The 22,217-nt window shown below is 48.8% G+C and overlaps 1 protein-coding gene across 1 annotated transcript in view; it reads right to left on the reverse strand.

The window, feature by feature from the left end:
• SMS (spermine synthase) overlaps positions 1–19,898 on the reverse strand; it is a 50,933-nt gene extending 31,035 nt beyond the window's left edge. The window contains exons 1-2 of the mRNA XM_033849130.2: positions 19,502–19,898; positions 1,979–2,099 (exon numbers count right to left, since the gene is read on the reverse strand). Of these exons, the coding sequence (XP_033705021.2) occupies positions 1,979–2,099; positions 19,502–19,883 (503 nt within the window). The 5' untranslated portion in view covers positions 19,884–19,898. The remainder of the gene's footprint in view (positions 1–1,978; positions 2,100–19,501) is intronic.
• Positions 19,899–22,217: the final 2,319 nt, after the last annotated feature.

Below are 22,217 nucleotides of genomic sequence, written 5' to 3' on the forward strand. Positions count from 1 at the left end.
AGGTTAGGAATTGTATCACGGCACTCAAAAGAAAAAAGACACCAACCCAGTTAAAAGGCAAAACCACCGCTCTTTTTTCCCTATATTACATAATTGTCCCTGTTGCTTTCTCATTAGAGCCTCTTCATGGGGGCAGGGAAGCCAATCATTTAGGGAAGATTTTAGAGAGAGCCATCAAGTGCTAAGGTTTTCAAAACAGGTTCTTGGGTCCAGAAAGTGATTCAGCAGCAAGTCCTATGCATCTGATTTTTAAGAAGGTTCCCCAGCAGTGATTGACTCCTCCTTAAAAGGAAGCGAGGGTGGTGAAGAGCAAACTGGGTTCTCCCAATTACCCTCAGAGTTCAAAACAGAGCCGTGGTATTTCTTTTGTTTGTTTGAATATATTTATTTATTTTTGGCTGCGTTGGGTCTTCGTTGCTGTGCACGGGCTTTCTCTAGTTGTGGCGAGCAGGGGCTACTCTTCGTTGCGGTGCGCAGGCTTCTCATTACAGTGGCTTCTCTTGTTGTGGAGCACGGGCTCTAGGCGTGCGGGCTTCAGTAGCTGTGGCACACGGGCTCAGTAGTTGTGGCTCGTGGGCTCTAGAGCGCAGGCTCAGTAGCTGTGGCACACGGGCTTAGTTGCTCTGCGGCATGTGGGACCTTTCCGGACCAGGGCTCGAACCCGTGTCCCCTGCACTGGCAGGCAGATTCTTCACCACTGCGCCACCAGGGAAGTCCCCAGAGCCGTGTTTTTCTGACTGCAAGCAGGTGGTGGCTAAATTCACTGAGCTCGGGGCCTGCAAGCCAGATCCAGCCCGCGGCATGTTTTGTAAAGCCTGCAGATTAAGTATGTTTTTTTACATTTTTAAAGAGTTGCTTAAGAAAAAAGAGGGAGTATGTGACAGGGACCTTATGTAGCTCCTTACAGGAAAAGCTTTAACCTCTAATTTAGTGTATCTGACCAGCTTTTTTATGGAATAAAAATAAAGAGTGTATTACACATGTGTAAGAATTATCTGAAGAAACTTTTCTTTCAATTAGACATGTATATTTGTATACATGCAGATGTGTATGTGCACATCTGATATAAAATCACTTCTTACTATAAGGTGTGGTTAAAGAAACGTTTGAATGACACTAAATAAGATGAAGAATTCTGTTTGGAGAATACGGGCAGTGTGCTTAGATTAAAAAAATAAATACAACTGTGGGAGTTCCCTGGTGGTCAGTGGTTAAGAATCCGCCTTCCAATGCAGGGGACATAGGTTCAATCCCTGTTCGGGGAACTAAGATCCCACACGCTGCGAAGCAACTAAGCCCTTGCGCTCTAGAGCCTGCGCAGCACAACTAGAGAGCCTGTGCTGCAACAGAAGATCCCGCGTGCCGCAACGAAGATCCTGCGTGCCACAACTAAGACCCGATGCAGCCAAATAAATAAAATAAATATTAAAAAAAAAATACAACTAGTTAATTTTCACCTTCAGCCCTTAAATGGCCTCAAAATCAAGTTCAGGCCCAGGACACCACAAACTCATCTGCACCTGCACGAGCTGACCATCCCCACCCACCACCACCACCAGTCACATAAAGGAGAGGGGCCAGGGGTAAAGGAAGGAGAGAGAAATGCCACCTCTTAACCAGCTAGGTGGTTCTAGCAAAGAATCCCCCACCAGAGAACCTAGGAACACAGAGAATGCCGAAAGGTAGAGTCAAACCTCACCGGATTAAAACCGGAAATAAAGAAAGAGGAAAAGTTGCAAGGGGGACAAAATGGAGACCAAGAAAAAAGGTGACTGAGGACCAGGACCACACACAAAGGGGTCATTAACCAGAAGTGAGGCCACCCTTTACACACACATCCACCCACACATACAAACACACATCCCCACCCCTACACACACACACACACACACACACACACACACACACACACACACACACACACACACACACTGCTGAAGTGCTCAGACCTGAATAGGAGCACTCAAGGCCGCCTCACCTGCCGTTTTTGTTTACGTAGGTCGCTAAATAGCCATGGTCCTGCCAGGTGTGCACCGACTCCATCATCCCCTGCTCCTGGAAAATGGACTGGAGGCCTTTCAGAATGGTCTCACCATCAGCTGGAGAACAGGGGGAGAAGGCAAGATGGTCAGAATGAAACATTCAGAAGCAAAGCCAGCGAGGCACAGTTTGATGAATGAACTTTTAAGAAAACCTGAACAGAGCTGCCAGCGTCGCTTATCCCCTTTGTCATGAGCTACAACGTTCTGAACCCTATAAGGAGAGGCTTCAGATTACCAGGGAACAAAATAAGAATGGCAACACCAACCACAAAACAGCTGTGCCAAAAATGCAGACAGATATTCAGGAAACTAGAAATAGTCTAACAAAATATTCAGGCTAGCCAGAAACCAGAAATACAAACACAATAAAAGACATTCCACTTTAGCTTAAGTAAGTTAATGAGAATACAGAGTACTAGAAAAAGAATTCCATCCACTGTTGATGGGTATCATAAAAAACTTCAAAACTTTTGGCTTTGTGTTCCAGGTTTTCTACAATAAGGATGGCTTGCTTTTATTATTGGAAAAAATAAATGGCGCCACTCAGTAACCTATCTCTAACTGGTAGAAACTGAACAACAATTCAATATGGTACAAGCTGCTAGGCACTGTGACCCCATCTCCCATCCCACTACCTGCTACCCAAGTGGAGCTCAGGTCAAGGACTGAGGTCAAGGTTATAGAAATTGCGTTAACCTCTGTAGGCTCACTTGAAGCCACAATCTTCAAGAACATCCATCATTATGATATTTAGATAAAAACAAAATGCAATTTATTCTTATCTAGTTGTACCTGCAAAAGTACTCACTCCTTGAGAAGGGTAAGATAAAGAAGCAAGATGAGACAAAAGGAATTACTCTGTATTCTCAGGAGCCCACCACAGGCTGGTGCTTTTTCCACACAAAGGAAAAGAGCAGGGGCTGCAAAGCATCAAAACAAAGCATCCCTGTGACCTGAACCGAGGGCAAAAGAAAAAAAAAACAAGATCCACAGCTGACCACAGTGTGGTTTCACAAGAAAATTACACTAGAATTCCTTCCAGAAACTAAGGAGTGCCAAAACAGACTGGAAGGATTTCCACAATCTACGCAAGAGTCTATCTCCAATGACATTTGGAACTATGCTCCCAACACCTTCCAGTGCACAATAAGAACGAAGGCCACAAACTGGGTTCAGAGGCCAAACTGGGCAGCACATGTGTCTTATTCTGGCCTATGCAGACATTTTAAAAAATGTAAATTGCCACTTACATAGCAGATGATTTCATCCACTCCAACTGTCGTGGGTGGAATAGTGACCCCCAAAAGATATGTCCACACCCTAATCCCCAGAACTTGGGAGTGCGACCTGATTTGGAAAAGGGTTTTTGCAGATGTAGTTAATTTAAGGATCTAGCGATGGATCATCCTGGAGCCTCCAGGTGGGTCCTAATTCCAGTTAAGTCCTTATTAGAGACTGAAGCCTGGAAGACCCAGGGAGGAGAAGGAGGGGGAGGGGAGGGGAGAGGGGAGGGGAGGGAAGGGGAGGGGAGGGGAGGGGGAGGGGAGGGGGAGGGGGGAGGGGAGGGGGAGGGGGAGGGGAGGGGGAGGGGGGAGGGGAGGGGGAGGGGGGGAGGGGAGGGGGAGGGAGGGGAGGGGAGGGGAGGGGAGGGGGAGGGGAGGGGAGGGGAGGGGGAGGGGAGGGGAGGGGAGGGGAGGGGAGGGGGAGGGGAGGGGAGGGGAGGGAGGGGAGGGGGAGGGGAGGGAGGGGAGGGGGAGGGGAGGGGGAGGGGGGAGGGGAGGGGAGGGGGAGGGGAGGGGGAGGGGAGGGGAGGGGGGGAGGGGAGGGGAGGGGAGGGGGGAGGGGAGGGGAGGGGAGGGGAGGGGAGGGGAGGGGGAGGGGAGGGAGGGGAGGGGGAGGGGAGGGAGCAAGACAAAGACTGGTGTGATAATGGCTACAAGCCAAGAACACGTGGAGCCACCAGAAGCTGGAAGAGGCAAGCAAGGACTCTCCCCTAGAGCCCTTAGAGGGAGTGAGTGTGGCCCTGATGATACTCTGTTTTCAGACTCTAGCCTCCAAAACTGGAAGAGAACGCGTTTCTGTAGTTTTAAGTCACCCAGTTTGTAGTACTTTGTTACAACAGCCCTGGCCAACTAATATACCCACCAAAAGTCCTATTTTAACTCTGCTTAACAAACAAAAGCAAATGGAGTAGCAAAAATGGCAGTGAAGGAGTGATTTTTTTAATCTTCTCAATCTCCAAACACAGAGCAATTAGGCTAGCACAACCAAACCTCACAGACAACATTTAGAACAAAACTAAATGACAGACTGCATCCCCAAACAGCACACCAGGAGTAGGTAGAGACAAGCAGCCCTGGCCCACAGACCTGGTGGGGTACCAGCAAGTGTGAGAGAAGTGAGCAGAGCGAAGGGACTGCAAACCCCCATAAAAATACCAACAGCGGTTCACCCACAAAGGAGGGGGGCTCCTCCTTTCAGAAGGCAGTGAGCGCCCAGCAGGTCGCGGGGACCTGGGCAGGGTGGAAGAGCCACGACCTGTGCCCGGCCAAAATGAACTGAGGCCCCTTCAGGAAAAAGCCCCGCATCGGGAAGGGACCACTGGAGCAGCGGCCACACCACGGCCCCACCCGAGCACAAGCACCGCCCAGCATGAGCAGTGGCCTCCAGTCTCATTCGAGTCTCCCTCGTTCCCAGCAAAACTGTGCCTTTGGGAAACTCATTTGGCAAAGACTAATCTAGCTGGCTTTGCTATTCTGGAACTGGTTTCAGGAAATTAAAACGGGGAGGCCTGAATTATATCCCCCAGAACTGTGGTTTTAAGACTGAACTCAGCCCCTGAAAAAAATTTCAATTTCAAACTTGATACAAAGAACTGACCTCGTTCCATTTGTGTTTGTCAACGAAGCCTGGTGGGGTCGGGCCACCGTGGAAGTGACTGAGCTGCGGGGCGGTGGAGACAAGTGCGCCCAGCAGTACTTGAATTGTGACTAGGAAAGCCACTATGCAATTATTCAATCCCTCCCTGGCCAGAACAGATGTTTTCTGTTTTGAAAGTGTATAAAACAAATCATCACTCCTGGTAAACGGCCTCAAGACCGTGTTCAGCTGGCACATCACAAAACAGGACACCAACTCCCCATGCTGGTGAAGAGGGCTGTGCAGGCAGGGTCATCCTGCGGATCACTGGCCAGGCTGTGCACCGACTGAGGGCCCTGGGGCTGAGCTGGAGCAAACTCTGTCCCCTGGGCAGGAAAAGGGGGTGTCTTTGTCTGATACACGCAAAGCCCTTGACTGCTGGCCAAGCCCAGCGTGGCAACCATCCCCTTTTTCTAACTGGCACAATTAGCATAAAGGCACTGAGTGGGCTAATGGAGGCCCTCCAGCCAGGTTTCAAACTGAAGGAAAACAGATTACAAAAGAGATCCAGTTTAGTGTTCCCTTATTTCTATACTGTGGGCTTACCCCCGCAGCTCAGTAGAAATAGCCCGGGTCTGAATGATCCTTCTGGCTGTTGCCACCGCCCAGTCCCTGTGGCCAGGGACATGGGGACCATGCCGTTTTGCCCACTGTTCACCTCACTTCATATTCACCTTCCTCCTGACCTGGGGGCTCCCCTGTCACCCAAGCTGCTCCCAGCCCTTGGAGAGGACTCCAGAAAGCAGAGCTGGAGCTGAAACAACTACCTAGCATCTCTTTTCCAGAACCAAGGTTTTAAGATGAAAACTGGAAACCAAAGAAATGAGATCCACTAGCCTTAACAAGGTAGCTTCCTTGGTCATCTTGATCTCAAGTGCTCAATAAATGTTTTGTGGCTAAATGAAAATTTCATCTAGCTAAATTAATCATCCTTATTCCTGTATCTCTGCAGAGCTTCTGGAACACCTAGACCAGTGGATTTCAATCCTAGCTGTGCATTATAACCACCTGGGGAGTTACAAAACTTCTGATGCCACATCCTAGACCAATTAAAGAAAAATCTGGGGGTGGAACCCAGGCAACACTTTTTTAAAGCTCCCTGGGAAATTCAATGTGCAGCCACGTGTGAGAACCACTGATCTAAACCACTAGATAAAAAAAGAAAAATAAACCCCCACTAACTCCAAGCTAACTACACTACAGTCACCAGAAGGTTACAGAAAATATTCAACACAACAGGAGGCCTGAAGAAAGTCCGAACTCCCTGCTAGCTATAGCCACAGGTAACCCGTGACGGGCCCCCAGAAAATGCTCTGCAATCAATTATCCAATTTCAACCTTTATGCCTGTCTAGTAAGGAGCACGTAACATGACCAAACAAAATGTGCTTGCTCTATCAGGGTTCCTCAACTTGGGCTGAAAATACAGTGTAAGTGACTTTCCTGTCCCTCACAGGACTTTTGATAATCCTAGCCATACCCACTAAATACAAGAAGAGCCCCCCTTTGTTAAAAAAAAAGACCCCACACCCCAATTTCCCAGGGGCAGAAGGGAGGTGGGTAATGCAATCCCTTGAGAACTACTAGATGCTCTACACGTAAGCGAGCAGGAGCCTGGGGTCAAAGCGCACCCAAATCTGGGAACACAAAACAGCAACGTCATAAGTGCCTATGAATCAGAAAATATGAAAATAGATTCAATGCTAAAAGAGATATAAGTACACTGCTTTCAAGTAGACATGGTAATCCAAACTAGGCTAATAAAATGTTGCTTGGCACAAGTTCTTAGAAAACTCTGCCCAGGCAAGAATGATGTGCAACTAGTAAAGCACTCAGAGCCTTCCAAAGTGCTCAGAAACACAGAGACCTGTCCCAGGGCAAATGTGTCCTTTGTCCAATGGGCAACTCAGTGTCCTCGTTTCCAGACCACTGCCCACTTTGTGTGTGTTTATTCAACAATAACTTAAGAAGAATCCACTTGGAGGTCTGCTGGAGGTCTAGTCCAAATATACCGCTATCAAAAGAAGACAAGGGAGCTTCCCTGGTGGCGCAGTGGTTGAGAGTCCGCCTGCCGATGCAGGGGACGCGGGTTCGTGCCCCGGTCCGGGAAGATCCCACATGCTGCGCAGCGGCTGGGCCCGTGAGCCATGGCCACTGAGCCACAACAGTGAGAGGCCCGCAAAAAAAAAAAAAAACAAAAAAAACAAAAAAAACAAAAAAAAAGAAGACAAGGGAAGACAAGGTTTCATCTCCCTGCCTCATTTTGTCCCAGGGATCCATTCATAGGCCTCTCTTGGAGAATGAACCTCATTCCTCTGACCCTGGCCATCAGCTCCAGACGGCCGAATCCCAAATCTGTACATCCAGCTACAACCTGCCTCTCACCCAAATGCTCACCACACTGTCCCAATCTCAAGTCTGGAATAAAATCCAGACTTCCCCACTCCTTCCCACCAATGGTTAATACCCCTGCCACTTAAGATCCCCCTTAACGGTCCCCTGAAGCTTCTCCCACAAGTCCCCCACCACAGCCTCTCTGCACCACTCAAACTCACTGGCCTCACAGACCTCATTTCATCAAACATCAAATGGAGGCACCACTTCACAGGGTTCCTATAAGGAAGCCAGCACCAATGTTCGAGCCCTCCATCCCTCACAGTCAGGCACTGCCATTTAATCATTATCCATAAGGTGGGCAACCCTGTGGACATAAGTAGATTAGCTGCACCCCCCAACATTACTAGCCCAAGTAGAAAAGAGAGTCCTCCCCAATAAAAACCTATGACACCAGGTGCCCTGCTTCAGTTAGATTCCCTCTTCTCCAGCTTCAAGAGGCTAAAATACTGTAACCTCCTTAACTAAGTGAATTCCATTAGAGAGGCTGCCCTCAGGAAATAAGCAATTCTCACACTTCCAGAAAAACTCTTGGACTCTCCACCCCATGACCGTGACTTGTGCCTTTAAGTCTTTTCCAACTTCAAACACTTCAACTAAGAAAACTCTGGACATAAATTATGAGGGCTTTAAGCTACATAATGCCAAGTCTCTGCCGCTGCAGGGTCATCACCCTGCACCAGCTGTGGGCCAGAGCCACACTAGTCCCCCCCCCCCGCAAAATTAGGTGGCTGCATTCCTCTCTGCTCTCACATTTAAGCAGCACCTGGCTTATAAAATTAGAAGATGAATTTCTATTCTTGCTAAACGTATCTTTATATGCGCTGGAAATGCCACACTTCACCATCAAGGACCCCCCCCCCCCGAATTTTACTGTCTCCTAGGTCTCTCTCTCCCAAGGTCTCTCTCTCCCACAAAGCTCGGGCAATTTAAGCTCCAACAGGTGGTTAATTATTCCCGTGGTTGCACCATGCCCAAGTAGTGAGGTCCAAAACCCAGCCTCCTTCCATCCCACCTCCCACTCCCCAGACCCTGGAATTTCCAGAGCCCCCTGATGTGCCTCCTCCATGCACACTTCCCATTTACCATCAAGGTCAGACGCCCCACCCCCCCTCCCACCTCCCCCTCTCAGAGATCTGCACTCTCTCAGTGGGAAGATGGCCCGAAGCTGTTGGCAGATCCATTTGCAGCTCCCTGCAAGGGGAAACATAAATGCAGGTATCCTTTCCCCAAAACCCCAGACTCTCATGTCAGAGAACCTATGAGCCAGGCTTGGGTTTGTACAGTTTACCAGCTTTCTGGTCTTCTCGACAGACCCCTAAACCTAAAAGAGGAAGATAAGGAAAATGGACTCCAAATACAGTTTGAAATCATTCAAGTATCTGCTTTAAAAATCCTCTCAGATATTCTCATCTTCACAGTGGTGTATTCACAGGACAATATGCATTGGTCAAAGCTCACAACTGTACACTAGGCACTTCCCTGGTGGCGCAGTGGTTAAGAATCCGCCTGCCAGTGCAGGGGACACAGGTTCGAGCCCTGGTCCGGGAAGATCCCACATGCCTCAGAGCAACCAAGCCCGTGCGCCACAACTACTGAGCCTGCGCTCTAGAGCCTGCGAGCCACAACTACTGAGCCCACGGCCACAACTACTGAGCCTGCGCTCTAGAGCCCGCAAGCCACAACTACTGAAGCACGCTCACCTAGAGCCTGTGCTCCGCAACAGGGAAAGCCACCGCAATGAGAATCCTGCGCACTGCAACAAAGAGTAGCCCCCGCTCTCTGCAACTAGAGAAAGCCTGCGCACAGCAACAAAGACCCAACACAGCCCAAAATAAATAAATAAATAAATATGTGAAAAAAAAATGTACAACCAGCATCCTACTTAATGGTAATAGACTGAATGCTATCAGTAAGGAGGCAAGGATGTCTCAATAAGGCCTAGAGGTCAAGATGTGCCCCAAGGTTACACATTTAAGGCTTGTAAGTGGTAGAGCTAAGAGCTAGGATCCAAACTGAAGCAGCCGGGCTCCAAAGATCCAGTGCTTTTAATCATGACACTGTGTTGCCCCCTGCTTAGTTAAATACGGGACAATAAGCCATTTGTCCCAGACACCAAAACATCAACAGGTTATCTACTTGTGATAAGGTGAGAGATCTGGGTTTCCCCCTTTCTATTTCCCTACACCCTGCAGGTAGTCTAAAATGAGCACATAACTTAAACAAAAATATGTAAAAAGACAAATGCATAAACCATTATTTGAACAGCTTCTGGAGTTTCTTCAAGCAAAGCCATATCCTTCATTAAAAGAAAAAAATATGCATGGGAACTCTTAACAAACAAAAAACATTCACAAAATGTTTTTTTAAGACCTATCATATTCCAAAGGGAATAAAGTGATAGTAAGCTCTTTTTCTCTCCAACCTAGACAAACCCCACTTAGGAACACTTGGACTGACAGGCCCATGATCCCCTTCCTCACAACCCCAGACCAACTGGGCCACTTAGCTGCAACATTAAACAGTTCAAAAATTCAGTGTTAAGCCATTTATAAAACCTACACCACTACTGTTTCCCCAAGTGTGATCCATGGCACCGGTTCTAAGAAAAAGGGTCCCATGAGTGAGTCATAGGATGTAATGTACAGCATGGGTGACTATAGTTAATACCGTACTGCATATGTGAAAGTTACTAAGAGTAGGTGTTAAAAGTTCTCATCACAGGAAAAAATAATTTTCAACCTATGTATGGTGACAGATGTTAACTAGACTTATTGTGATCATTTCACAACATATACAAGTATCAAATTACGATGTTGTAATTAGTTGTAACCTGCAGCTAATACAATGTTATGTGTCAGTAACACCTCAATAAAAAAAAGAGAAAGGACCCCATGTTGAACCCAGTTTGAGAAATCTTCTAATATTTTCTAGAAATTCAGAATGCCCATTATCCTATCGGTCTTGCTTGACCACTGTGATCTGCAGTCCTTCAGAAGAGACAATTTGGTGCTAAATTTAACAGTATCCTAGAAATTGCTCAGGATTCTCACAGGAGAAATTTCCATTCCAGAGAAAACAGGCATGCCACACAAACCCATGGAAGTGTTATCTTAAAAATCAAAGCGTCTTCATAAAATTCTGCTTTAGTAACTTAGAGAGGTCAAGTAAAGTAGACCAACCTTCAAATCACAGGCCAACCCTTTATTTTCTGCCTCTTCTTTTGCCAGCAGAACTTTCCTTATCTTTCAGTAAGTGAAATTCACACCTCTTTATAACAGATCATCTTTACCCACTGGCACAATTTCAAAGTACTCAGCGCTAAGTACTGCAATTAGTGTTAAGTGTTTTATGTATCATTTGACACTCTTCCAAACATTTTATTGGACATCCCACCCAACAACACAGTGTGTGGGATATTGGTATCACTGGTGCCTTCACGCAAAGGGCGAAATTAAGGTACATGAGAAACTACCCAGAGGGTCAAGTCAGCTCAGGAACCCAGAACACGCTCCTGGCCCTTACCAGTTCCTTTTGACTTTGCCGCTTAGCCCATGAATGCCTTTGATCACAAGTGCGGCCACTAGCTCAGGAGCTCACTCCAGAACACAGGTGACATCATCAGTTTAACGAACTGCAGGCCCACCACAACTTTGGGCTCCAGAGTTGCCTTTTTCCTGGGGTCTGGAAAAATGCCCAGTCGTAAGGGTTTAAAAGAGCATTTGTGCAATGGTTTACATACTTGGCTGGCAGAATTCAACTGAGGAGGTTTCCTGACTTTTCAAAAGAACTGAGCCTGTATTTAAACTACCATGAAATGGTGGTTGGAGCCGCAGCACACACCAGCAGGCTTAGGTTACAACTGCAGTGAAATGGTGGATTAAAACGCGCAGAGCATGCGTGACTCCAAAAACTAAACTCAATAATAGCTTTCTTGAACACGTTTTTAAACAGAGGCCCAACCACAATCCAGTAACTTTCGAGCTAATCCTTACGTGCCAAGGGTTAGTATAACCACGGTGGTCTCAATTCAAATTATAAAGCCCGTAATTCCAAATCTTACCCAGGGTCCCAAATCCAACACCAAAAGCTCTAACTTTTCAAAGCTATGAGAGACCACAGCACTTCAGTCTACCTCCCAAGAAGGTAGGGAAGGTCTGTGAATGCTGATTCAAATACGGCCAATTTCATTATACAATTAAGAGGATTCAAAGAATCCAGGACTTCCCTGTTGGTCCAGTGGTTAAGACTCAGCGCTTCCACTGCAGGGGGCACAGGTTTGATTCCCTGGTGGGGGAACTAAGATCCCACATACCGGGCAGGGAGGCCTAAAAAAGAAAAAAAGAAGAGGGGCTTCCCTGGTGGCACAGTGGTTGAGAGTCTGCCTGCCGATGCAGGGGACACGGGTTCGTGCCCCGGTCCGGGAGGATCCCACGTACCGCAGGGCGGCTAGGCCCGTGAGCCATGGCCGCTGAGCCTGCGCATCCGGAGCCTGTGCTCCGCAACGGGAGAGGCCACAACAGTGAGAGGCCCGCGTACCGCCAAAAAAAAAAAAAAAAAAAAAAAAAAGGAGGATACAAAGATTCCAAATTGGTAACTCCTCCACTGCAAGACAAAACTAGCTTTGCCCCACAAAAACAAAACAGACAAAAAACCCACAAATCATCCACCAGTTGCTTATTAAATTGGAAAACACTCTTTTTAAGAAACATCACCTGCAAAGCTTCAGGTTACTTGAAAAAATACCTCACTTGTTAGCTGGGGTGATTGTTCCTAAATGCCTGGATTATGGAATCAATTTCTTAAACAGCTGTTATCCCTTCCAAAGCATTTAAAACAATAGAGAAGTATCAAGTAGGAAATAGATGAGGCTTTTTGATACAAAGCACAAACTAACTTTACCCTATACCACCTCTACAGGTTTAAAGACATAGGTATAACTGCGGAACTATACTCTAAAAAACCATTAAGGTTTACACAATTTTTTAATGGCAAGCTCACAAAATGAATTCCCAGCAGTGTGCAATTATTCAGCCTGGGGTCAAATACAGCATGATCAGTGCAATTAAGAATCTTGCAAAGTTGGGGAAAGGGGAGGTTTTTTTTTAAATCCCAACAAAGCAAAGGAGCATGCCAAATGTAGTCAGACTCTAACAAGGAACCTCCCCCCAAGCAGTCCAGAAAACATTTTCAAAGACAATGAAGGTATGAGAGAATACCTATGTCACACAAAAATATACCTTCCCCAGAGCTGTTAGAAAATTCTGAGTCCAGGTTCTACCTGGAAGCACAAGGAGTGTGAGACTCAAGTGTGTGTTGGGTGAGGATGGAGAATCGGGTAGAAATGGACCTTCATGTACCTTGGAAGTGCTGATAAGGAGTTTCAACTTCATCTGTAGAGTAATGAGGACTCACAGGAGGGCTTTTAAATGGGAAAGGGGACAGGGATCTGTTGTGTTCCTGTTGACTGAGCCCTTCCCAAACAAGGGAGGGAGACAAGTAGGGAGACTGTGGCCAAGGACTGTAGCCAGGAAAAGGGTGAGCAAGGAATCTGAGAGGGTAGCAGGTAGAATCCATAGGACTTACTGACGTGGATGGGTGCCTCGAAGGTTTCTGATACACGGGGTTTTTTTGTTTTTAATGAGGATCCTATTATAGTGGTTCTCATATAATCAGCATCAGAATTGCTAGGAGGAAAGCTGGTTAAAAATGTAAATTCCAGGTACTACCCTCCCGTCAAAGACTGTGATTCACGTCAGTCTAGAGTGGGGCCCACGCATGCATTTTCCCATTCATCAGCCGCCCAAGGTTTCATCGTTAAAGCGGGTGTGGATGTTCTCTATCACAGTGGTGGATAAAGTGTGATGGGACAATGATAATGCTGAGGGGGTAGGGAGAAAGCTTTTTCTACTCTTGAACAAAAGAACCAAAAAGCTAGATGCAATCAAAACTGGTTTAGGTTTTATGCTTATAGTTATAGCTATTTAAAATACATGAAGATGGGCTTCCCTGGTGGCTCAGTGGTTGGGAATCTGCCTGCCAATGCAGGGGACACGGGTTCAAACCCTGGTCCAGGAAGATCCCACATCCCGCGGAGCAGCTGGGCCCGTGCGCCACAACTACTGAGCCTGCGCTCTGGAGCCCACAAGCCACAACTACTGAGCCCACAAGCCACAACTACTGAAGCCGGCATGCCTGGAGCCCATGCTCCACAGCAAAATAGGCCACCTCAATGAGAGGCCTGCGCACCTCAACGAAGAGTGGCCCCTGCTCGCCACGGCTGGAAAGGGCCTGCGCGCAGCAATGAAGACCTAACACAGCCAAAATAAATAAATTAAATAAATTTAAAATACATGAAGACAGTGGGAGGGAGACAGAAGAGGGAGGGGATATGGGAATATATGTATACATACAGCTGATTCACTTTGTTATACAGCAGAAACTAACACGCCATTGTAAAGCAATTATACTCCAATAAAGATGTTAAATTAATTAAGTAAGTAAGTACATGAAGATGATCTGCTTCCGCCAGAAAGGAGCTCAATAAATACATGGAAGAGCGGGAGCTTGGTGGAGAGGGTCCAAGATGGTTCAGGAAATGGGGGGTGGGGGGTCACCTGAAGCCACAGGCTTTGCTCGGTAGGAAGTGCTAACTGACCCCAGTGCAAACCTCAGGGGAAGGTAAGGCCCATCCTCCTTTCCCTGCACCACGGACACTTGCAAAAAGAACCAGGGAAATTTTGCTGATGATTTGTCATCCAGATCACTGCAACAACCTGGTTAGAATTTACACCGGGGATTCTCTACTCCAGCACCACAGATATGTTGGCTTGTCAATGCTGTGCACTGTAGGATGTTTAAAATCACCCCTGGCCTACTAGATGCTGGTAGCACCTCCCAAGGTGAAGAGACAAAAAAAGTCTCCATATAGTGATAAATTGGGGGGGAGGGGGGGAACACGCAGCCATTGCCTTAACTTAGAGGCTTCCTGGTTGTGGAAATTAACAAAGGACTTGGAATCAAATATACAGGGTTTTGAATCACAGGTAGCCCACTTAAAAGGAGAAAAACTTCAATGGGCCTATTTACTCATCTTTAAAATGGGGATAAAACCCACCATATGGCTGTTGAGAAGATTACATAAAATAATGTGTTATGCACTTAGGGCAATGCCTAGCCCAGGAGGCAATTAGTAAACACTGGCTTTTTTGTTTTCAAAAAGATGTTTTGAAGAAGCGGGGACATTTGCTTACAGCTTTGGCCTGAGTGGAAACCTCCTCCCAAAAGGAACAATATAGAGAAATGACAGTCTCAGTTCTCTCTCCAGCTCCTGGGGGCCCTGAACCTGGGGTCTATGGACTCCCAAGGGCCAGGGGACACAATTCAGGGGCTCTGTGAACATGGATGGCAAAAAGCATACATCCTTATTTTCACTAATTGAAACTTAGCATTTTTTTCAATTATGCTTGTAAAACCACACATTATCAACTACCTGGCCACTGTCACAACAGAAGCACAGCTTTTCCTGATCAAATGACAGCTGAAATACGGATTTCCTTGGCTCTACTCCGAAATTATGGAAATTTGGAAATTATGAGGCCTGCAGCTAGACTGTATTTTGTGTTATGAAAGAAGCACATATTACTATTTACTATGTCACATATTAGGGGTTTTATTTTGAGAATGTTATTTTAAATAGATGGGTTATTTTATGCATTTAAAATTCTTATTCTGAGAAGCGCTCCACAGGCTTCCCCAATGAGGGCCAAAGGCACACAACTGAAGAATCCCTACCCTCAACATTTTTCGGCTAAGCCCATAATTCCCAAGCAGGCTTATGGTTTTTCTTGTTGTTGTTTTGTTTTGGGTTTGTTTTTTTTTTTTTTTTTTTGGCCGCGCTGCGCACTTGTGGGATCTCAGTTCCCCGACCAGGGACTGAACCTGGGCCATGGCAGTGAAAGCCCAGAATCCTAACCACTAGGCCACCAGGGAACTCCCATGTCCTTAATTTACTAAATAAATTTCTGTTATAAAACTAATTTGTTAATTTGAATGACATAAGTCACTTTGTTTCCCTACATAAACTATAGTGATCCAAAGGACAGATACAACAGCATCAGTCACATTTCCTCACTCAGGACCCATCCTCTTAATTCTAACAGTAAATGTGTGCCTCGTTTTCCCCTAGTGGACTTGAACTAGCTTTCCACCTTTACCATAACATCAGTCAGGTCCATTTAACCAGTACTTCTCAAACATCTATGATGTATCAGAACTGTGTCCAGGATAAAAACCCTGGAGGTCACCCTTCAAAGACACTCCCAGCCCGGGGAAGAAATGGACATGGAAAGGAAGACTGCAACCCTACCCTTCCAGGGCGGGCAGAGGTCGTGCGTACCTCACTCGGTCTACCTCACTCGGTCTACACAGAACACTTGCTGGCTGCCTAGCATAAACAAACCACGTGTCCTCCACCTGCCCAAAGATGCTTAAGCTATACTAGTGTGGGACATGTTTATTCTTGTTAGCCTCAGGCTAAGAAGTCACAAAATGTTTTCTGGGCTCAAGAGTCTTCACAGTCCAATACTTCACTTACGAGAGGATCAAAGGTGAGATTTTTTTTCAGCAGAAGTTAAAATTTCCTGAGTTACCTCATCAGCCAGAACTAAACAGGCACCGCCAGGCCCAACCTATAATTGCCCTCAGTGGCCCAGTGGCTGCTGGGTACTAGCTGGCTTGCACTGGTAACCAAGTTATACAGAATCGTAACATAACATAACTAAGTGGTTCAAGTTTAATTCCATTAAAATCACATCGTGGAACTGGGGCATGAGGAAGGATTACTGACAAATGAGAAAAAGAACATGATTCCAGGCTCCACAGGCATTTGACTCACCCTTGAGTCACATCCAATACTCACACGCCAAGATTAATGCCTTTTGACTCATTATTATCAATTAAAATAAATGTTTTTGAAGACCTCACAGGTGGTAGACTTCTCATCAAGTGCCCCTTAATGAAAACCGAAAACAGATCCTAGTTTAGCCGATCCCCTTATTCTACAAGGGTGGATACCTACAGACAGCAAGGGCGACATGCCTCCCCCCAAAATCAAGTGATGGGGGGAATACAATAAGAATCAGGGTCCTCTTACTCCCAAAACAGTTTTGTAGGGACTCAAGATCTAACACAGATGCATACATACATGTCCCCTTAGGATCTCTTTCTAGAATATTCACCTTGTCATCAAAACTTTCTCATCTTTGAAAACAAAAAACTTTCTCATCTTGAAGATCAAACAATCTGGGAATTAAGAGTAACTGGCTGGGGGACATCCCTGGTGGCGCAGTGGTTAAGAATCCGCCTGCCAATGGGCTTCCCTGGTGGCGCAGTGGTTGAGAGTACGCCCGCCGATGCAGGGGACACGGGTTTGTGCCCCGGTCCGGGAAGATCCCACATGCCGCGGAGCGGCTGGGCCCGTGAGCCATGGCCGGTGAGCCTGCGCGTCCGGAGCCTGTGCTCCGCAACGGGAGAGGCCTCAACAGTGAGAGGCCCGCGTACCGCCAAAAAAAAAAAAAAAAAAAAAAGGCTTCCCTGGTGGTGCAGTGGTTAAGAATCCGCCTACCAATTCAGGGGACACGGGTTCGAGCCCTGGTCCGGGAAGATCCCACATGCTGCAGAGCAACAGAGCCGGTGCGCTACAACTGCTGAGCCTGCGCTCTAGAGCCTGTGACCCACATCTGAAGCCTGCACGCCTAGAGCCCGTGCTCCGCAACACGAGAAGCCACCGCAATGAGAAGCCCGCGCACCGCAACGAGAGAAAGCCTGCTCGCAGCAATGAAGACCCGACACAGCCAAAAATAAAATAAATAAATTTATTTAAAAAGAAAAAAAAGGATCCGCCTGCCAATGCAGGGGACATGCGTTCGATCCCTGGTCCGGGAGGATCCCACATGCCACCGTGCGCCACAACTACTGAAGCCCGCGCGCCTAGAGCCCGTGCTCCGCAACAAGAGAAGCCACCGCAATGAGAAGCCCGCTCACCGCAACTAGAGAAAGCCTGCGCGCAGCAACGAAAACCCAACGCAGACAAAAAAAAAGAGTGACTGGGAATTCTCAATTATTTTTTACTTTCTCTTCACACGACTAAATTATTTGGATGCCACTTCCACACCTCGGCAACTTCGAACCCGCCAGCTTCTCCCGCTCCCTTCCCAAACTGCACGTCCATGGTTCTCTCTCCCTCTCTAGACGGTGCCTGCCCAAAATGTTCAAGTTCTCTCATTTTTTCTTCATGCAATTAAGGGAAGGTTTTCCCCACTTCTACAATAGAACACAGAAGTCCATTGGGAGCACCCATTTCAACAGACAACACCTGAATTTAGCTGCAAGCTGTTTAAGGCTTCAGGCAAGGACACTCAGGCTGAGGGAAGGGCAGGAATCTTCCGGCCTCATCGTTACCGTGCTTAGAGCCTGGAAAACTCACACTCAATAAGTACAGGTGAGCGCTCACACAAGACTGCCACCAGAAACTCAACTCAGCAGCTTAGTGGCTTTGAACCCCTATTTCTTCCTCAAGCCTCACCCTCCCAGTGAAACTGGCAGGCTAATTACTCAAGAAAACCTTTTACAGCTCCAATCACCATTTCATCTCCTGATTCTCCCCAGCCGCCTCCCTTCCCTCCAGCCTCACCTAAGAAAGGAGGGAACTAAGAAATGCTTTTTCTCCTAGTCACTTCCCCACCACCCAAATACGCTGATATTACTTCACAACCCTGTAACGTTTTCCAGCAACTCCATTAACATTAAAAGCCCTGGGGGATGGGGGTGCCCAACGAAGTGCGCCCTATCCTTCCCCCTTTTTACCACAGGGAAGAAGCAGCTCAGACAGGTTGAGAAATAAAGCCAAAGTCACAAGCAGAGCCAATCAACACAGGACAGAAAACTAGGTCTTGTCCAAATCCCTAAGGTCTTTTTTTTCCCCCTCATCTTATGCCTTCGGAAATCCTTTAAACTGGGGAAGAACATGCAAAGTGAGTACTCAGAAGTTTAAAAAAAGGGGCAGGGGAGAAAGAAAGTGTAAAAGTAATGTTTTCAATGGTAACAGAAAAGGTGGCTCCAGCCAATTGGAGGAAGACGGTGAAAAAGCAAGACCTGGGTGAGACGCTCCAAGTGGGACAAACCGGAAGCGCAGATTCAAGTCTGCGGCACTCACAGGTTTAAAAGCCACCAGAGGGACTTCCCTGGCGGTCCAGGGGTTAAGACTCCGCACTCCCAATGCAGGGGGCACGGGTTCGATCCCTGGTCGGGAAACTAAGATCCCGCATGCCGCTGGGCCCGGCAAAAAAAAAAAAATCCACCAGAAAAAAGACCAGCAGTCCTACCCCTCCCCCTCCCCCTCCCCCCCCTTAGACGCACCCAGGAAAAAAGGATGCAAAATACCCTTCCTCTCCACAATTTCCGCAGTCAGTCCGGACTTTCCCAGCCCCCTGTTCTGGCCGGCTCGCAGTCTTCCGAGCCTCCCCGATTCGGAGACTTATAGTTCCCGCGCTGGGACTTCACCCCCCCACCCAATAATAATATAATCATCGTTTCCTTTTCCCTTGCCCAGTCCCTTTCCGGGGGAATCTCTCCTACGCGGTCGCCTGAGAATTCTGCGAGCGCGGCGCGGTCCTGCCCCAGGCCCGGCTCACACGAGGGGAGCCCCCACCCCCGGGGGAATTTACCCGCCTCGGGGAACGGGGAAAGGTCCCGCGGGCGGGCCCCTCGCACGCCCCCCGCCCCACCCGGACTCTTCCTCCCGCGCCCAGGGCGCGAGGGGACCCCCGGCGGGGGCGGCCGAGCCCGCGAAGGGCGCGGGTGGGCGACCCGGGCCCCGGAGGGCGGCCCGGTCGGGGTCGAAGAGGGAGCCAGCGCGGCCCCCCCCGGGCCCCGCGCTGCCGCCGGGACAGAGCGCGGCGGGAGCAAGAGCGCGGCCTCCACGCGGGCGCCGGTGCAAGCGACAGCCCGGGAGACGACAGCGCCGGGGCTGGGGCCGCGCGACCGTCCGCATTGTTCGGCCCGCGGCGCGCGCCCCGCCCGGCCCCGCCGGCCCCAACCCGCCCGGCGGCGGGAGCGACGGGGCAGGTGGCGGGCGCGCGCCCTCACCTTTGGTGCCGAGCATGAAGTCAAGGGTGCTGTGCCGTGCTGCTGCCATAGTGAGGCGAGGCCCTGGGCCATGCCTGGGGGAGGCGGCCGGGGAGACTGGGGGGCCGCGCGGCGTGTCAGGCTGCGGCCGGCGGGGAGTGCGCCGCGCCGGGGAGGCTGAGGGTAGGAGGTAGGAGGGACTGCGGGGAGCCACCCGGGGAGCGGGGGCGGGGTCGGGCCCGCCTCCGGGAGGGAGGAAGCGAGGACGCCCGCAGCCCCGAACTCCGAGCGCAGCGTGTGAGGCCGCGCTAAGGCAACTGTGGAAACGTGGGCGCCGTGCTCCCTGGCGTGCGTCACCAATGGCCGCGCCCCGCGCCGAGGATCTGGCGGCCGCTCCCGCCATCCGTTAGGTCACCTTAGGTTTAAACCACGCAGCACGACTTCCGGGGGGCCCACCCCCTGCGCTTCCCCCAGACCGGCCCCCCGAGCCCAGGCCCCTCTGATTTCCTGGCCAAGCCAAGAAAATAAAATGCTGGGAACCACCCTGGAGTCTAAAAGTACTGCCGCCTTTTCCTTAACTCTTCAAATGCTACAATTTAATCTATTAGAATTGTCATTTACATTATCTATAGCCAGGGCCGGCTCTGCGTTTCCGCACAGAACAGAAAGCTCTTGGGTATTCAACTTAGTTGCCTACGTTTTTGCGAAAAATGGGAATGGGGAAGAAGTGAGAGGAAAACGTTGTTAATGTTGACTTGAGAAATTACAGCTTCTAGAGTTGCTCGTCCACCACTGATGTCTACATTCGTGGCAGTGAACCTTTTCGCTGTGAGCTTGTCTTTGACTTCGGGGTTGTAGCTAGTGATCAACAAGATGCGACAAAGGAGAGAACATCAGTGTCTGGCCACTAAAGCCCTCTTTATGACACTGACAGTATCACTGGGCAAATGCCTCCATCATCCCATCAGTCCTCTGTGCCTCTCTAGGCGCTCCCAGGCTCCTCAGGAATTGCTGTAATGGCTGGACAAAGTCTAGATCAGTGAACTCTTGTACCTCCACAAGCGCAGGAGGAACCTATATATGAAGCTTAATCTCTCCTGCAAACAGTCCCTAGTGGCTGTTTTGCTGAGTCCTTCACCTTTCCACAGGAACTGGGCAGTGTCTTCACAAGTGTCCTTTAATAGACCATCCTGTTAAGAACCGGGGCCCCCTTTCAGCCCCCACATTAATTTTCTCCAGCCCAGGCCACCTGTTTGTTGCCCTGCATGTTTTCCTTTCTTCTGTGGATCCCAGGGTCCTCAATTTCCATAGCTCTTCTGCTATCTCAGCCTTCAGTCCCTATTCTTCAGACTGCAGCTCTTGCTTGCTTCCTGGGATGCTCTCCAGTTCTGGTCATTCCTCCGGAGTCAGGTCCCCGGGAACCCAGTTGTCCTTGTCTGCCACACTGCAGGGGCAGCAAGGCTCCACAGGCCTCCTCAGGCTCAGAACAGCCCTGCACTTGCTTTAACTTTCTGCTCTCGCTGTCTTGAAATTGTGAATGATTTTTGAACAAGGGGCCCCGTGTTTCCATTTTGTACTGGGCCTGCAAATTATGTAGCCGGTCCTGCTCAACAGCTTGTGTCCTCCAGGGCAGGTGGCAGTGGCCAGCGATAGTGCCCCGCCTTGCTTCTGCAGGTGCAAAATAGACAGAGATAAAAGTCCCTGAGATACTCTGCCATTAACTAATCAGAAAGCCACAACAAAACCCTAACGCTTCATAATGTTAGCACAGCATCAGAGATAAATGGGCCTTGAAATGGAGCCAGCATTGTTGGGTAATTTTAAGCATGTTCACAGTGCCTGTATTACCTATCAATGACACAATCCTGGTGAGACTGTTACAGGTAGGACATGGACAGGAATCAAGGGCTTGAGGCCTTTGTAAATACCTCCAACTGGGCTGTGAGTACCTATTTGGATTCTGGAACGTGTTCTCTTTGCCTGGGTTTTATAATCTAGGCCCCTGGCTTCAAGGCCTCTTAGAAGACAAATAATCACTTTGTTTGTGGGAATTGCTTGTGTTACAGTTGACCAGTGTATCCTCTGCAACTGTTATCACATCAGAGAATTCAGTAACTTATCCTGCAACAAAAAAGCAGAAGAGACTTACCCAAGGCCAGCCTGCATTTCCTCATCAACAAAATCTTGGCAATGGTGAAAATGTAGATATCATGGATTAATGTCCTCTTACCTGCCCTCGTCTGCTCTTGGCCCAAAGGAGGCCTGAGACAGAGAAAAGCAGTACCTGGCATCCAGCAGGAGCTGGCCAGATGCCCTCCTGTTGAACATAAACAATTCCCCACAACCCTGACATCAGACAAGGCCACTCTGTGACCAGGATAGGACGGAACAAAAACAAGACCACTCCATAATCATGTCAAAACACGGACAAAGCAGGAACTTGTCCAAACCACCAAAGTCACCCCAACGTCCCTGGGTCCTGGCTCCTAGAAGAGACTGCTGCTTCTTCACCAATCCCAGCCTTTGTCTGGTCTTCCCCGCATCTCGGGCAAGAAGACTAAGACGCCTGATCAGGACTCACCCCCGCTTCCTGACAACATCCAATCCAGAGCGACACCCGGCTTCCTTAAACGCTCCCCAAATCACCAGACACAGGCCCCACTGCTACGTGTGGTCCTTCGTGACCTCCTCTCGCTGTGATGCCCCGTGGGTCCCCGTGGCATACGGCTGTTCCATT

The sequence above is a fragment of the Tursiops truncatus genome, chromosome X (genome assembly GCF_011762595.2).
Source record: "Tursiops truncatus isolate mTurTru1 chromosome X, mTurTru1.mat.Y, whole genome shotgun sequence".
Classification (NCBI taxonomy): Eukaryota; Metazoa; Chordata; class Mammalia; order Artiodactyla; family Delphinidae; genus Tursiops; species Tursiops truncatus.